This window comes from Astatotilapia calliptera, chromosome 20 (assembly GCF_900246225.1).
Source record: "Astatotilapia calliptera chromosome 20, fAstCal1.2, whole genome shotgun sequence".
NCBI classification, from domain to species: domain Eukaryota; kingdom Metazoa; phylum Chordata; class Actinopteri; order Cichliformes; family Cichlidae; genus Astatotilapia; species Astatotilapia calliptera.
This window is the reverse complement of record NC_039321.1, coordinates 20,280,151-20,298,136: the sequence shown is the minus strand read 5'-3', so window position 1 is coordinate 20,298,136 and position 17,986 is coordinate 20,280,151. Positions and strand designations below refer to the sequence as shown.

Below are 17,986 nucleotides of genomic sequence, written 5' to 3'. Positions count from 1 at the left end.
ACATGAAGGCCTGCAGCCAGATATCTTTCAGAGGCTTGTGGATGATTTAGGTGCCTCTGGTGTCCTCACTTAACACTCGGTGATGTTTTCACTTCAGAGGGTCGTCCTCATTTTTGCTGTAACACATGCATACGGACACACACACTTGCATACACATAGCAGAGGGTAGTTCCTAAACTTGTTGACAGCCACACACACTAGCATTTACACTTGGATACTCCAACTATGCACCAGCAGAGCGAGATCATAAATATAGAAATATTTTGGCGACAGTTGTAGGCAGGGAGGCCCACACCCATACACGCGCACTTGTGCACACACGCGCACACACAAACCACAGTCTGGCCAGCTGCTCTGGGAAGACGAGGTTTTGAATGGGAGTGACAGCTGTGGATTCCTCTGGATGAAGGAGGGAGAAAGGGAGATAGTAGATAGGAAATGTGAGCAAGGAAGGGGGATCAGTTGCTGAAGGAATGAGCGAGTGAGAAGAAGTGGTGGAAAAAGGAGAGCGGGAATGACAAAGAAAAACACAGATTGGGATGAATGAAAACTCGTGGGGTGCATCAGAATTCCTTTTTCCTCAACGAACTCCCTGCAAATTGAACCGCACTCTATGGAGCAGAGTAATATCAAAGCTGATCAATATAACCTACCCATGGCCCTAAAAAGTATCCTAGTATCAATATGTGTCTCATTTTAAAATAAATGTATTATTTCAGGTTTGAAAAAGATTAAATAATGAGATGTAAACATGTCCTGGCAGCAGTTAACTTTTTGATGTAGCACACAGTTGAGTTGGTACTCTTAGAGAGAACAAAGAAACACAGAGCGTTCCCAGAGTAAAGAGCATGTGATTCTAACTGTCAGTACCAGACTATTTATAAAGATCCTGTGTTGCACAAGGCTGATTTAGCAACTTCGTGGATTTTTCTTTTTTTGTGAATACACCCCCATGTCTTGTGCTTTTTACTCTGTTTGATTAGCTGTTACTATTGTTGCTCTGTACTAAATGCTAAATGACAAAATCTGTATTTGCAATAGGTTTTCTGAGTCCCTCCCCCAGTGACTTGGATCTTTCCTTGTAAGACGCTTCGTAAGAACCTAAAAGTCAAGATGAACAAATCATTCTTCTTTTCTTCCTTTCCAAAAATGGAAAAGAAGAAAAAATTAACAGTGTAATCAGGTGTCGCCATGGCCGACAGACAAAACAAACAGCTCCACCTGTGGAAACCAGGAAGGAATTGAACAATCCATTGAAAAAGATGTCGAATTGCTGTGACCAGTTTGCCCCATAGTGGCACTTCTCCCCCGCAAAAAAAAAAGTTATAGTAAGCTTTACAGCTGAGATTTTTTTTTTTTTTAATATGCTGTTTAAAAAATTTGTTTTAGTCATTCCTGTAACATGTGTTTTGTTAACATGTACTGACAACAGTGGAAAAAATTTCTTGCACCACTCCTGCTTCCTAAAAATTAGCTGAGATAATGTCCTAAAAAGCCAAAGTATTCCTTGAGTAGTGGAAAAACTAAATGTCCTGGTCAAGTAGCACTGCAAAGTTCTTGAACTCTTTAAGCTGTGTCTGAGCCTATTTAGTACTACAAACAATTGAAATGGATGAAACACAACTTATCTGGGCTGTCAATAGCTGACTTAGTAGTTTTCCATGTGCCTATAACGTGTGTGTTCATTACATTAGTCTGTTGCCTTCAGGGCCAGTGTTAGTCATTAATCTGAGTCGTTAATGGATGTCAGACTCTCGGCTCATCGTGAACAGAAATGGCGATTTGAACCGATCGGGCGATAGTGTCCGACAAAGAGGCCTTCAGAGAAAGCAGTGTTATTCTAATGAGAAACTTTCCAGCTGTAGGGCTCAAGGGCACTGTGGCAGCGTCAGCGTCACAACAACAGCAGGGGGAGGAGGAGAGGGGAGGAAATGGGAGTCTAAACTGAGCTCTTAAACAGGAAGCCACCCTGGTTCTCTCATTGTTGTGTTTTTATAGACTCGACTTCCTGCTGACATGACCGCCCCCGTTACCATGGTTGCAATCCATGTTGTTTATGGGATGGACTTCAAAGATCCCCTGGTGGCAAGACACTAACGGTCACTGCTGTGTCAAGAGTGTGATGCGGAAAATGTGTAGTGTGTTTGTGGGGCTGAAATATGCTTTTAGTTGTACAGAGGTGTGCGCTCGTGAGGATTTAGAACGCTTCCTTTAGTGTTACTACAGATGTGAGTTATCACTTAATTTATGTAGTTCAGATTTTATTTGTTATACTTACTATACTAATTATGATATTCTTAGGACTGTTTTGCTCCAGGTGAGTGAGGGAGTGTGAGCAAAATGATGAAATGAACAGTCTGGTGTCAGAGAGATTCGCCAAATAGAGGCAGAGAGAGGGAGGGAGGAAAGAAAGAGAAGGAGTTAAAGAAAAAAAAAAAAAGAGGATGTGGCCGACAGTAAAAGATGACTGGAGGGGAGTGGAGCTCTCTGTCTAATTATAGATCCTGCTGTGAGTTGGCTGAGGCAGAAGTGCTACTGGGGCTTTCACATTGCCGGATATTTACAAGACAAACACGGGTATGTGCCACTGACTTTTTTATTGTTACTTCCATGTGTGTACTTGTGCATGCGACAGTTTGGGTTTTTTTTAAGAGAGAGTACGGTGAGGGAAAACTTGTACGAAATTCACTGGATACCGCGCACTAGAACCCTGCTGTGATGTGTGCGTCTGAGAGTGTGATGACTGACCTCAATCAGCCCAGCTTGTGTATTAAAGAGAGCGGTGCAGAAAGTTAAAGAGCTTCTTTCTTGCGTTGTTTAATTCTCAGCCCTGTGTCTCACTTTTCTTTGATACTGCACTACTGTGCTTCGACAGTTACTACTAAACTTTTTTTAACAGCGGCAGCACAGTTTACGTGTGTGTGTGTGTGTGTGTGTGTGTGTGTGTGTGCGCGCGCGCTCTTGCTGATCTCACACACAGCAGCACTGGATGTTTATGGAAACTCGTTGAGGACTTGGGAAACTGGACCCTCAGTGCATTATACATCAACCTTCTTCTATTACACACACACACACGTATACTGACATAACCACACACTTGCAGTCCCATCTGTTTGTTACACACACACACATGCACACACACCTTTTATACACTTAAATGGTTTTGGGATGACTGCTCTGGTTGTTTGCACGTGCCAGCGGTTCCTGTGAGGGAATGGTGGCAATATTAATCGAATGAAATCAATCAACATGTGAGATTTTTAGCGTTTACTTCAACTTCCATGTGCCCGCAATACTATGCAGTAAAACCTGCCTTTGACATAGTTTTCTGCTGCTATTATCGATGGATGGTTCTGGTTGAGTCAGCAACATAGAGGAAGGTTTAAAATGCACTTCCAGCATAAAGTTCAGATTTTTGGTTTGGCAAATAAGGAAGTGAGAAGTAGTAGAATTTCAGGAATATACGTTGCACGAGTGTGCAATTTAGCATCGAGGGAATTTCTAGTAGTAGCCTAGTATAGATCAAAAGTCACGCTGCTAAGTGCTGTCATTTGCCAGATTTACATTGCATCAGAAAATGGTGACATAAAGTTTCATAAAGCCACTTCTATTTGTGTCAACATGTGGCTTCAAGAGCTGACCATTTCTCATCCTGCTTCCGATAACTGCTGCAGTGTGTTATTTTAGTTTAGTTTTTGCAGATTATAAGAAGCTGCTTACTTAAGAAGAGCCAGGCTTAAACCCCATGGGTCTGATCGTGCATTTGTTTGCTTTGGATGAAACTGGAACTGTTTTCCTTGGCAAAGCGCTCCAAAGACATGCTGCAGGCTTGGATCAGGAATTCTATGGAGCAAGTATTCACGCGCACATCCTCAAATACCATCACACTAAGCGCACAATGGTTTGACAGGTGTTCAGAGTGTGTGCGCGATCATATTTGACTCCACATTATAAACACAGGTGGATTCTTCTATTACATAAGCTTGAAAAAGCACTGTAATAACATGGATGAATGCCGTCTCAGGCTTAAAGAGAAAGACTCGAAAATCGGAGTCAAAAGGCAGCCTTCTTTCAGATTTGATTTGATTTGATCTCTGAATGTCGTTGAACCTCTGTTAACTGTGCTTATTCTTTCCTTCATCTGAAAGGTCCTAATTTGCATTGGAGTCTTTTTTTGTGCCTGCAGCTCAACAGATACCTTGCGGTAATGACATTTTTATCTTCTGAAATTAGCTGGTGCCTCTAAAAGGTGTAGTGTGATTTAGACACACACGCATGCAGCAGAGAGAAAAGAGAAGGAGTTCTAACTATATTTGGATGTGTGACAAGACACAAAGTGGTTGTGTGCTCTCTTGATTGTTGACTTTATAGTGAGTGGTTCTCACTTGTGGCACTATTCTGGCTGTCAGCTCTCAGTGAGTGAGAATAACTCGCCTTACCTACACGGTGTTAAAGAGAGGGGACCTCTTCACCTTTCTTGTCTGCTTGTACTTTTTTCGTTTTGTTTTGGGGTTGTTTTCTTTTCTTTCCAGTGTTCCTCAGTTTTATTGCAGCGGCTTTTTCTCTCTCGCCCCATTTTCCACTCCACAAGATGGTTTTGAGGAAGAAAGGGAGAGAGGAAAATACCAAGCGAGGGAGAGAACGAGAGAGAGGCCTTTGCATATCCTTGTCTTACCTGTAAAACCAGTCCAGACTGAGCTGTACACCAGTACAGAATAAAAGAATAGAAGAAGGGAGGACTCAGATGTAAGGGATTACCCAAAATCACTTGCTGTGGGAAGGACTCCTTGTCTCTCTCTATCAGTCACACACATCTGGACGCACCCATTTGAATTTCATGTTGTCTTCATTGAGGACATGCACCTAATCTACATAATCTGCCTGATAATTCAGCACATTCCCAACGGTTTCTGCAACTAGGCGAGCAGTATCGTACTGCACCCTTGGTAATTTTCATAATGACACACTGACACTCCCACACGTTCTCACTCGCACAAACACACTCACTGAATGTAAACCTCTCAGTTGAATTTGTCTGTCTTTGTTTCACAAAGAGCTTAGCTGTGTGTCACCGTTAAATCCAAATTTCAAAATAAAACGTAACCTATTACAGTGTTAGGTATGTTGAAGTTTTAATCTTGGCAACAAGAAGTCTTGGAGTTCTGTGCACATTTAAACACACAGAGTAGTTACTTTGTTACCCTTGACTGGAAGATGTGGGCACCGTTTTGTTTTAGTATAAAAGTCTGCCGATGCTGAATGCACGACCACGTTGTTTTCTGAATGTTGGTCTCAGATTTAGTGTAAGGCTAAAAAAAACACATTAACAAGAAGCACAGCTCACTCTCTGGGCAGTATTTACTGTTAAGGAAACAGTACTATCGTTTATATATATATATGTGTGTGTGTGTGTGTGTGTGTGTGTGTGTGTGTGTGTGTGTGTGTGTGTGTGTGTGTGTGTGTGTGTGTGTGTGTCTGTCACTGGACATAAATAACTTGACCTTATTATATAGTATTTTACTACTTCAGTATATTTCCAAATAATTAGACAGCACATTCTCTCTCTTGACTGTACTTCCTTTAGTGATATAACATATTTTTGGGGTCAGCTATTAAAAATCATAGTTATCAGGCTTTCAGTAAACATTTTTCTCAAATAAATCATTAAGTCGACCTTGAAGACTTTGATGGATGAAAGTCATATTTTAATGGATAGTTAAGATGACCCCGCCCTACACCCCAGAATTCTTTCCAAACTGTCATGTTTACACACAGAAAGAATGGCACACACACAATTACCACGCATTACCAAAAACATAACCTCTTTGGTACTCCTCCGGAACTTTGGGACAAATAAATACATAAAACCCATCAAGTTCCAAATGCAGTGGGGGTTTTAAAATAAATTTAAAATTAGTTTCTCAACTTTCTTTGGCTTTCATGAGTATCATGTTACTAATGCTCGAAAAAGGACCTATTGCTTAAATGTATGTGTGCATGATATGCATGTTATTTTAGCACATGCATTCCCAGCTCTATTTGCAGAAAATAGCTGTGCTTTTTAAATAAAATCAACATGCAATCATAAGCACAAGGCCAAGATTTGTTATTTCTATCTGAGTGCAACATGCAGATGTAATGAAGTGTAACATAATGCCATTCTTTAAGGGAACTGAAAACACCAGAGCCTCGTATTACTGGGAGAGGCCCCAGAGAGAGAGACTTTGAATGATTTAAATGTGCCTGCAGAAGTTAAACCACTACATGGTGTCTAGCCTTAAAGTCATGTTGGCTTCATGGGCAGCTCATGAGGCATTCAACCATGATGACTACTGAGTCCTATCCGGTTGTTCAGTCTGACGTCACTAGCCGTGTCTGGGTCTAAACTCCACTGCAGGTCCATATATCAAACGATCACTGTGGCATTACTGAGAGTTGAAAAACTGTCTAAAGTCTTTCATCTTTAATAAAATGATCAGCGTTCTGCTCTACCTGGTGTAACAATTGAGTTTAACATCCAGGCATCCATGAAAACGGAATTTATGACATTTAACGGAGTTAGAAGTTAGCAGGGAGTTAGCTCGCTAGCTTCTATCTAAATACAATATAGCATGTCCTGACTGCGGGGTTTTGGAAACAAATTAAAACGTACAGCTCTGTTATCACTTCCAGCATAAATGAAGACAGAAAACTAAACAGCAGTGACGTTTGTAGGGTGACTGAAGTTGGGCTAGCTGGTATATAATGATGTGCTGCGTGACCGCTAGCGACACAGCTACGTTAGCATAATATAAACAAGCTAACTTTTTTTCCACTTGATAAAAGTTACCGTGAGTGTTCTCGGTGGTCAGGAACAAATGTAATCGCATGGCAGGATGCTGTAAAAGGACCAAACTTCAGCCAGGAGAACAACTGAGATAATCCATCCACAATACGAGGTTAGTATTTCATATACTGCTGCATGGGCTGGGCTGTAGTTTCATCCTAAGGTTTTAAAAACTGAGCTTAAATAAATGATTAGCGGTAATAAAAGCCGAGGGAGGTCAACAGGGATCACTGACTGTTTTAGGAGCTTTTTGAGATCAAATAGAAGAAAATACATAACATTAAACATGTTAACAACACAAAAGCCATATTAAACGCAGACTACTTTAGACCCGGAAGTAGGATTCGTCGCGTCATCACTGAACAACCGGATACTCCAATGTAAGCACATCACAATACTAGAAATGCAGTAGTTTGTACCAAAACCAGTATAATTACACGATTTTCAACCCCCCGAAATACAAAAACAAAATGATTGTCCTGTGTTTAAATAATTACTGGCAAATGTTTATATCTTGTTAAAGGACAAAGACCAGATATTAGGATGGTTGCGTTTACTTTGGGTCTTCATTCACAGTGAGGTTCCACGCTAACGGCATGTCAGTGCGAGGCTGTGAGTGTGTGTGTCCTGCACTCCCGTTCACATGGGCTTACCGGACAATGTCTGGTCAGGGTCAAGAGTGCTGGAAATCAACTGATTCCAGTCCCCTGGTCAGTCTAGTTTGAATGCAGAGTAACATGTAACAGACGTTCCTTAGAGGTCTGCTGGATATCAACAGTGTCAAATAAAGTTATAGCTTGGTACACAGATTACACATCAGGGAGTAACAAGTTTATAAAAAACTTTTTTACATTGTATTCTGCTGAGATAATTGCGCTCTACTGCCAAGTGATTTCATGTTTTGTAAGTTCTTCATAAAGACAAGCAAGTTTAGCAACATTTGGCAGTAATGAGGATTTTTCCAAACTCTTGAAATTAATAAGAGAAAGCTGTTTTGTGTGTGTGTGTGTGTGTGTGTGTGTGTGTGTGTGTGTGGGTCAGCATTTCATGGACATCTTCGTTGTGTTTTTTTTAATTTATTTTTTTGTTTTTAATTAATTTTTTTTGACAACTAACTAGAAGCTGCAGGTGACATCACTGGGTTACTCTAGAAGAGAGATTGTGGTTTCCCTGTAGAAACAAAGACGTCTATGTAGGTAAATGTTGGAATAGAGTGCCATTTGCTATTTATAACTCAGGAGAGCAGGGTGACAGACACTGGTGTGTGTGTGTGTGTGTGTGTGTGTGTGTGTGTGTGTGTGTGTGTGTGTGTGTGTGTGTACTGTGCCAGCCTTTGTTTCCTTGCACGAGCATGTTCTCCTCTACATTTCCTCAGAATAATGACGTTATTATTCTGTGTTGTCATTAAAGAAAATATGTGTGCATAGCCGCCTGTGTCTTTGTGAATGTGTGTGTTTGCCAAGGGATTTCTATTATTCCAGCCACGGCCGGCATTCGGGATGTCTTTCTGCATTTGTAGCCTAATATGGAGGAAGAGTACTGACGATCTAATACAGTAGGTGAGGTTTAATGTTTGTTCTAGGAGACACAGCACTACTGACATCATCTGTCTTCTGTACTGTTGTGTTCATGCCCAGCCTTGTCGCAGATTGTAAAAATAGTCACCTTCTGAAGAAGTCCATGCACATTATGTAATTATTCACAATGAATAAATCATCCATTTACAAAGCGAATGGTGATCAGCGTGAGATGCACAATGTCAACATGGTGCTTTAAATTTCCATCTTCAGTCATTCTGCGGTCACTGTAATAAACTTTAAAAAAGCATCAGCACAGCTTCTTGGCTTAACCAGATAGTTTTGTTGTAAAACTTTAGACTTCTGGCTCGGACGGAATTAAAAGTTCAGACAAAAAAAACAAGAAAAATCTTCCCTCCTTTATTTAAATCTTTTACATTTTCCAAGGCCAACTAAAGGGGCTGGATTGGCTGCTTTTAAAGGTGAGTTTCTGGCCCTCAGGCAGTTTGCTTGACGTTATGTGGTGCACATAAACATGAATGGTCCTGTATTTCATGAAGGGCAGCAAGATTTTGAAACTGAAAGTGTGTTTTCTGACTACATTGAGTATTTTTTTTCTTTCTTTAAACTCCTCTGTTAGCACTCGTGACTGAGGTAACCTACAAAATGTAGTAGCTGTCAGACATGCGGTAAAGGACTTTTAACCTAAACCACAATCTTTTCTCAAACCTAACCAAACAGTGAGAGAAAAGGCAGCTTAAGTGTAAAAATATTTATTTTTATGATAGTGTGGGATTCGAGCTGCAGTCTCCTTGGTGAAAGCTGTTTGACTTACCTGACCACCACCGGCTCCTGGCTCGTAAGGTGGTCTTGTTTTTCAGACTGGAAGCAGATCGTTTTGTTTGCACGAATACAAATAAGATTAATTTTGGCGATTACTTTACAAATTCCCCTGAGACTGTGGCGTCTATTCATTTCCCTTCATGCCCATATCCAGTCAAGTGCTGCTATTGGCATCAGGCCAGGCCACGCTGTGAGTGACATTTACTTCACACTCTGCAGCCCGACATCTGAGCGGCACCCAAGATGATGTCATATGAAGTTATTTCATTGTGCTGTGTGTGTGCATGCACGCGTGCGCGTGTTTGTGCACACATGCAAGTTTAAGCATTAGGCAGGTTTGTGCAATCGGTATTTACTCAAGCCTATTTTGTGTGCAGCTCGTGATTGTGTGTAAATGTTTTTTACCGTACGTGTGCCTGCTTGCTTTCGGAAAGCTTGTTTATGCGTGGGTGGTTATTCAAATGTGTGAATAAATAAACCGACATATGCAGGTGAATGTGTGTCTCCTGCTGCAGCATTATCCACATGTGTGGTGAGATATATTTGAATACCTATATGTGCTTACAGCTCTGTCTCTTTTTTGGTTTGAGCCACTGTATATTATTTTATTTATTTATTTATTTTTAGTCATGTGTAGACATTTGTGTCTGTGTGTGCCTCATGGACGGAAACCCCCCACCCCCAAGCTGTTCCCAAGCTGTTCCCTCCCTGGATCTTGTTTTTAGCACTGGGTGAGGCAATCTTTCCCATTGACTCAGCTGTGCGATGCAGATAATCCCAACAGCAAAAAGCATGGATGTGTGTGTGTGTGTGTGTGTGTGTGTGTGTCTCGTGTGAGTGTTGGTAATGAAAGACCTACACAGATGCCATAAATGCTTCAGGAATGCTGTTTCTACTTGTTGTGTTTACATAAACCCAACTTTCTTGATTCCTGTGTCAGTTTCTTATTATTCCTTCACTTTGGGTCTTGGTGTACTGCATTGGGCATCAGCTTAGGTAGTTGCTGAAGAGCCTTTCATGCTTTCACTGCTGTAGTTTCAAATTCTGTTGTAATTTGTCCCAAGGTTCCTGAAAGCTATTTCAAGCACAGATCTAGAAGGCCCAAATAATTTTGTGCTTTTCCGTTTTTATTGTAAAGCAATTTATATAAAGCCTGCTTCATAGCGACTCCCATGTGCTCCTTGAAATCCTAAATGTTTGTTTTTTCAGCACTTCCCACAGAGCATCAACTGTTCCTCATTGAGGATTGGGCAAACTGTCTCTCTCTCTTCACTTTATCCTTGCCTTTTCCCAGATTCCTCAGTGGCAGTGGCAGTGTCGCGCACATCCTTGCTGTTTCCCATGGATCTCAGGGTGGGAGAGCGGGGGATGCGCCCTGGTTCGGACACGGTGCTCCTCACCCCGCTGCACCCGCCTTTACACCTTTCACCATTCTCCCCACAACCTCGCAGCTCCTTCTCCCAACAACAGCTTCACCAGCAAATCCGGGTAAGGGGGAAAAAACTGAGTAAAACCATAAAAGACTTCTTGGGAAAACTTGTGTACAATATATTTATTACACTGCAGTCTTACCTGACTTTTTGCTTTATAAATGTTGCTAATCTGTGTATGTGTTTGGTGGGGTAGTTTAATATGGAACAAAGGAGGCGAGAGCACGAACATCACGAGAAACAACAAGAGTTGCAGCAGCTAAAGCACAAAGACAAGAGTCAACAGAGTGAGTCCACACACACACACACACACACACCCACACACAAAATTGGAAATTAAACTCTAACTTTGCTACTCTACAGGTCTCTACAAGACTCCAGCTAATATTTATTTATTTTTTTCACTTTTCATAAAACCATTTCCACAAATTTAAGAATAATTATGGCCCAGAGTACTAATCATGGCCAGAGAGGAAAGTCCCTGCAAGAGATCATCTTCATCTTTGCTACACAGTGTTTCTTCAATTGCAAAGCTGCTTTCTTTGAAGTGAGATCTAAATATAACCTGAAAAAGTGGAGATAAATATAGTTTTGCATCCAGGCACATAAAGTCCCTGGGTCAATATTGACTTGATCACTCCTAGCACCAGCTGCCACCTCGGTGTGCACACTTACACACAAGAATGGAAGCAAACATAGTCTCAGGCCTAACCGGTGACTTCACAGTGCATTGCACACAAATGCATCGACACTCGGAAGCATACATGCATGTATAGTATTTGCGTTTTATTTATGTATTTATTTCCTGCACAACTATGCAAATAATGTCTAGCTGTGAACACTGTGCTTTAGGCAGGGCTTGCTCCTCCCTTCATGCTGATACAGCTGGTAAATGTTTCTGTGGATTTGATTGGTTGCTGTGGCTGATTGACAGGCGCGGTGGCAAGTTCCTTAGTGAAACAGAAACTCCAGGAGGTGATTCTTAAGAAGCAGAAAAAGGCTGAGCTGGAAAGAACAAACGCTAACTCTCTGACTGCACCTCCTGTCCAATACAGGTAACGCAGCATGTGTGAACAAGCAGAACACAAAACACTAAGTGTACAACACAGTCACATCATAATAATAGTGTTATTCTTTAAATGCACTTTATATCGTGAATTTGAAGTAAAGCTGTACCAGGTGTTTACATGAATGGCTTGATGTGTAATTGTTGTTATGTTGTGTTTTTTGCAGAAAGCTGGGCCCTGACCCTAGCATACCCACTCTTGTTTCCTCTTCAACGCAGCCCCCTCATGAGGGTCCAGAGGGCACGCCGCTGCGCAGAGCAGGTGAAACATTTGACGCAAAATCCTATTAAGGAGAAATCTGACGAATACATATCATGGCGGAAGCTATGAATTGACACTATAGGGAAGTGAAAGTGAGTTATGACGTGAAAGACCCGAAGACAGCCTGGTCATTTATCATTTATCATTCAAATAGCAAAGTGAAATATTTACTTCAGTTAGTTCTTTCAGAAGGGAAGAAATATTGCACTGCTCCTGACTTCATGCCAAAACCGGAGGAATCAAAATCTGTTTAAAAAAATAAAATAAAAAAAATATATATATATGTTTATTTTGAAAGGTTGTCTCCAACCTTTCTATCAAAAACTACTGAATAATCTTTACTCAGTCCAGAGAGTAAGAGTTCCTGTGGATTAAGTATTTGGTAACACTAACATTTTCCTGTTATGACACATTGTGAACATTTGGGATTTCATTACATGGAAATTGATTCATTTTCAGCTTTTACAGTCAGCAAACAGCATGAAGTAATATTCCTTTGTTCATCTCTTATTCACTAGCGTCGGAGCCTAATCTGAAGGTGAAAAACAAGCTGAAGAAACACCTGAATACCCGCAAGAGTCCGCTCACCCGCAAAGACAGTGCCCCACCCACTGTCAAGCACAGAGTTCCTGATACACTGGGTAACCTTACAGACACACAAATGCAGCAATACATAAGAGCGCTGCATTATTGTAGCCGTAAGCTGTTCTCAATTATTACCGATGCGAGCAACGTTTTTCATTTGTTCATTTTTGGTTTTTTGCCTTGTTTGTTTGTTTTGTACATGATTGTTTGATTGATCTGCTGTGATGTGATTGAAACACAATCGAGCTTCATAGTCAAATATCAAACTCACCTTCTGTCTGTCTGTCTGCAGACTCGTCCCCGAGCAGCAGCAGCACTCCAGTCTCTGGCTGTAGCTCTCCTAACGACAGTCTGCCTAATGAGAATGGACTGCTGCCATCTGCAGGCGGCCTCTCACATGAGGTTTGACAAGAAACACACACACACAGTGCTGTTGAGTCCTCTCAGTTTTACTGTATTAACTCTATCTAAGTTGACGTAATGATATTAAGTTATTTTCACACTTGTTTTAGTAAAATAGTAAAACAGGCATTTTGAGCAGGGTTAAAAAGTTGTTTTCCATGCATTGGCTGCTGCTGAGATGCTGGGTAATGATATGTTTAAATCCATAAGAGTATGGGAACACTGTTTGTCAGCTGTTTATACATAATTCATTTAATCATCAAAGTCAAAACAAAGCAACCTCTGTCACACCTGCTGCGAATGTCTGACTCATGATTTCCCAGTGTAGAGGCAGCTAGAGACAAAACATTAGCTTAGGTTTCATTAGACCATGCTGGTGTAGAGTAGCTCAAAACAGACTGAAATTATTCTAAATAATAACATTTTCAGTTATTATTAACAGTAGAAAATGTTAGACAGTATACCAGCTTTGGTTTAAAATGTGAAAATCAGTTTGTTTGTTTTTTTCACATATGGTGTAGATTAGGAAAGTTTATTTTCATCAGCACAGTTTCAGTTGGATTTCAATTTTACATCATGTTTATGTTTGGTATTCTCAGGCCCAGAAACTGCTGCTCAGAGATGGTACTCTAGCTAACTTCACCATCCAGAGTCCCTCCACCCTGCCCACCATCACACTGGGACTACCGGCTAACTCGAGGGTAAAAACTGAACTCATTTCTTACCTCTGCCAAGAAGGTTATGTTTCTGGTAGCGTTTATGTGTGTGTGTGCGTGTCATTTTGTCATTCTGTCTGTAAACGCGACATCTCGAAAGGTTTTGGATGAATTCTGACTGAACTTTTTAGGGGTGTAGAGCAGTTTCATGTTAAACATCTGTTCAAGGTCAACTTGATTATTTGTTAATCAAAAAGTGACAAAAAGCCTTATAACATAGAAACTGTGATTGAAGTTTTAAATATCGTGACACATTTGACCTCTGACCTCACAATAGATTGATATGAAGGTGAAAAGTCATAATGCGATATAGAGCTATTTAAAACTATGTTTCTTAATTTCCTTGTGTGGGTGGGTTAGGGTTGGCTGTAGCTCAGGCGATGGAACTAATCTACTACTGGTAAGGTTCATGCTTTGATCCCTGGCTGCTCCAGACTGCTTGCCAAAGTATCCTTGGGCAAAATACTGAACCACATGTTGCTCTCTGATGCATCCATCAGAGTGTCGATGTGTGTGACTGTTAGCTAGAAAGCATAGGAAAAAAAGTGGTTTTATGATTGGATGTGAAGGGGTGACTAAGTCATGTTGTAGGTAGGAGTAGAAAAGCACTACATGAGAACCACTCCAGTTACCAGTTTGTATTGACAACATACAGGCATACAGGGAATGTTATATAAGGATTCTAAATATCATATTAATTATTATGACTTTGTTATGTACATTAAGGTAAAAAAATTAATGTACACTGTTTCTGAATAAGGTTTTTTTTCCTTTGCTATTTATTGCTAAACATTAAAAAAAAAAACTTAACAGTAAAATGAATGCTATATATTTACTATATCCCAATATATTATAAACCGTATATTAAAAAGGATTTCAGCAAGGCAAATAACAAAAGCCTGTACTTTGTATTTGTTCTTATGGCACTCCAAACTTCTGAATGTAAAGAGAACAAAGAAAACAAAACAGATATATACAAAATACTTCACTGTGTCCTTGAAAGTAAAGGCTGCGCAGAGAGTGAGCTGATTTGGCGGAGGTTTGCACTATTAAATTTGTGTTATAATAAATTATCTAGACTCAAATCTGAGTGTTGAGATGACTGTGCAGTGCAGTCTGTAGTGTTACAATTAACCTAAGTCACATCACAGTGACTTCAAAATCTCTCTGAAGTGAATGAAATAATCTCTGTTTCACATATCCTGTTTTACAAAGGAAGTAAGTCAATTAAAGGAAGCTTGATTCTCAGGAGTTGCTGTTTCACTATGACCTGAAACTCTGGCTTTCTGACATTACAGCGTGATGAAATTAAAAGACACTTTAGGCGGTTATGTCACTTCCGCTTTACATCAGTGTCGTCAGAACTGATCAACACAGAAATGTTTGTCACAATGAAATGTGTGTTGTTATTTGTTGTCCTGTGAATTCATCCGTGTTGAACGTAAACTAGTGTGTTTGCTGTGACTACAAAGTTTTTTTTCAACTGTGTGTGCAGACTGAAGGAGAGCTGTCCTCGCTGAAGGTCAGCCGAGTACCCGTGGTCACTGCCGGCGGCTCTTCAGTGTTCCTCCCCCTCAGCAGAGAAGATCAGGCAGGGCAGATGAACCCACACCTACCTGTCATCATCCTGGAGCCATCTGGACTGGTCCGCACTCCGCTACTCACCGGTGAGACTCTGCACTCATCCACAGTGTTGAGGCAAAAGCTCTGCAGTTCACAGTTGAAAAGTTTTCATTTTAATGTTATGTGTGATTTATTTGCTAAACTACATCAGCATTAAAACAGAAGCACAACGCTGCAAAATATGCACATCCATGGTATTGACAGTTGTGTAACCCTGTTATTAGTTTTAGTGAATGAAATGTTACAGCACCACCTGGTGGTTACATTGGGAATGCACTTTTGTTGACTTTCAGACTATTTTTAATCTCTCACCTTTTTTGTGTGCTTCATTTGAGTAACTTTTCTTTCTTTTCATTTTGTTTGAACGTATGTCTTTGCTTTCACGCAAGTGAATTTCCTCTTTATCACCCTGTCTCTTGGCAGTTCAAGGCCTAGACTCCGTTCCGCTTCAGTTTGCGCAGCCGTTGGACCACCTGTCTGCTGGAGGTGCTCAATCACACAAGCCCCTGAGCAGAGCACGCTCAGAACCCCTTCCTCAGAGTCCCCACGCGCTTCACACACATCTCCTACAACAACAGCACAACACACAACTACTGGAGAGGCTCAAACAGCAGACACACCTGGGCAAGGTAGGAATACATGTGCACCTTTCATTGCTGTTTGAGATCATACATGATCTCCTCTTTGCCACATTTGCATCAAGACTGATAAAACTGGCTGCCTGTAACCTTTTAAACATGATTAAAGGTACACCCAGGTTTGTCATTAAGGGGGGTGTGGGGGAGGCTGAGCCTTTCTTGAGATTGTTTTATTAAGCCTCTTGTCACAGCTCATTGCCCTTCACTCGTTAAATTCACTTTACCTGCGACATCAGCCATTCTGAGCCGTTCTTTTTTTTTTTCTCTCTCTTTTTAATGGATTAAAGTGAACTGAACACAGATTCACAAACATTTTTTACTTTTAAATCCATCTTTAACGTGTGTATGTCCATGTACAGCTGATGTCCAAGTCCAGTGAGAAGCCCAGATTGCATCAGATACCTTCTGAGGATATGGACTCAGAGGACGGTGGCGGGACGTCACCCACGGAGCCAGCCTATCACAGCAGAGGGCGGTCAGAGTCGCTGAGGGAAGTGGAGCCATCAGCATCCAAGACACAAGAGGAGCAGATGAACCTGCAGCATGCCCTCATACTTAATCAGGTTTGGAAACATAGACTACCTTCAAACACACACACACTCTTGTACAAACACAAACAGGTAGTTGGGTAAAACACAACTGTGGAAATTTTTTCTTCATCATCCAGTCCTGTAGATGGCAGCCTAACACTGGCATCTGCATATTTCATATTAGTAGCAACTGAACATTTTTCTTTGTGTAATTTAACTTTTTCTCCTTTTTATTCTTTTATTATTGATAACTATAGACTGTATATCTGATTTATCTATGTTCCCTATCAATTTCTCCCACTAGTCGTTGCTATGGGAACAGCAGAAGCAGCTGCAGCAGCTCCACCGACAAATGGAGACCCTGGCAGTACCTGTGTTGCGTGGAGGCGGCGGGGCCGTTGGTGGCTTGGGCGTCCATCGCCCCGTGTTCCGTACGCAGTCTTCCCCAGCCTCCACCTCTCTCACTCTGCCAGAGAAAACCCTCAGTCTGCCTGCACAAGACACCAGCAGCAAGCCACGCTTCACCACTGGTGAGTCACAGTGTTCTAATGCATATAGCACCTTCTGTGTACAAATTTTTATTATTTTTAGGCTGGGGCTGTATAACATGTCAGATCTATCAAACAGTTGACAGGGTTTTTCCAGATGGTTTCACAAATTATGTGCTGTAATAGCTGGTCTACTCACGAGAGTTAGTTGTGTTTTATTAAATGTAAATCTTTATATTGATATGTTGACAAAAATCATAAGTGAGGAGCATGCTCAGTTAATAGTGGTTAATCTGCAACAGTGGGTGTGTGATTACTGGTGGCAGTTCTTATCAAAATGGCCATCTCGACTAACATGTTGTTATTAATCCTTTTTTTGTACACAGGCCTCGTCTATGACTCTCAAATGCTGAAACACCAGTGTACCTGTGGAGATAACAGCAGTCACCCAGAGCATGCCGGGAGGATACAGAGCATCTGGTCCCGACTACAGGAGAGAGGCCTGAAGGGACAGTGCGAGGTATGACACAGGACGGACGGACACACACACACACACACACACACACACACACACACACACAGGATATGGTTAGTCAGGTATCATTATTGTTATTAATAAGATATTGATTTCGAATGTATCATCATTTTATGCATGTTATGCTCGTCTTGCAGAGTATCCGCGGCCGTAAAGCCACTCTGGAGGAGCTGCAGTCCGTCCACACGGAGCGTCACGTGTTGCTATATGGCACCAACCCGCTCAACAGGCTCAAACTGGATAACCGCAAACTGGCTGGTACGCTTCACCTCATATTGATTGTGTTTAGAATCATCAAAGAGTAATTTCAAGGGTTTTAGAGTGAAAGAAATTATACTTTTATCCACAAAATGTCCTTTGAATTCAATCCCTGCCAAATGAGTTCATGCAGTGCTGATTATGCCTGTCAGAACCAGTCAGATCTCTCTGTATTTGGCAGCGTACTTGGGTTTTAAATCGAGTGATGACAAAATGGATTAATTTTATTCAAACCAGTAAAGGCTGGTTTGACAGAGCTGAAGAGAG

The 17,986-nt window shown here is 41.2% G+C and overlaps 1 protein-coding gene across 1 annotated transcript in view; it reads left to right on the top strand.

Annotated features, from left to right (window-relative positions):
* hdac7a (histone deacetylase 7a) overlaps positions 1–17,986 on the top strand; it is a 55,895-nt gene that overhangs the window by 26,743 nt on the left and 11,166 nt on the right. The window contains exons 3-15 of the mRNA XM_026153494.1: positions 10,481–10,674; positions 10,813–10,903; positions 11,551–11,671; positions 11,850–11,944; positions 12,463–12,585; positions 12,822–12,931; positions 13,531–13,632; positions 15,143–15,314; positions 15,694–15,899; positions 16,268–16,471; positions 16,743–16,968; positions 17,313–17,446; positions 17,599–17,719. Coding sequence (XP_026009279.1) covers positions 10,481–10,674; positions 10,813–10,903; positions 11,551–11,671; positions 11,850–11,944; positions 12,463–12,585; positions 12,822–12,931; positions 13,531–13,632; positions 15,143–15,314; positions 15,694–15,899; positions 16,268–16,471; positions 16,743–16,968; positions 17,313–17,446; positions 17,599–17,719 — 1,899 coding nt within the window. The remainder of the gene's footprint in view (positions 1–10,480; positions 10,675–10,812; positions 10,904–11,550; positions 11,672–11,849; positions 11,945–12,462; positions 12,586–12,821; positions 12,932–13,530; positions 13,633–15,142; positions 15,315–15,693; positions 15,900–16,267; positions 16,472–16,742; positions 16,969–17,312; positions 17,447–17,598; positions 17,720–17,986) is intronic.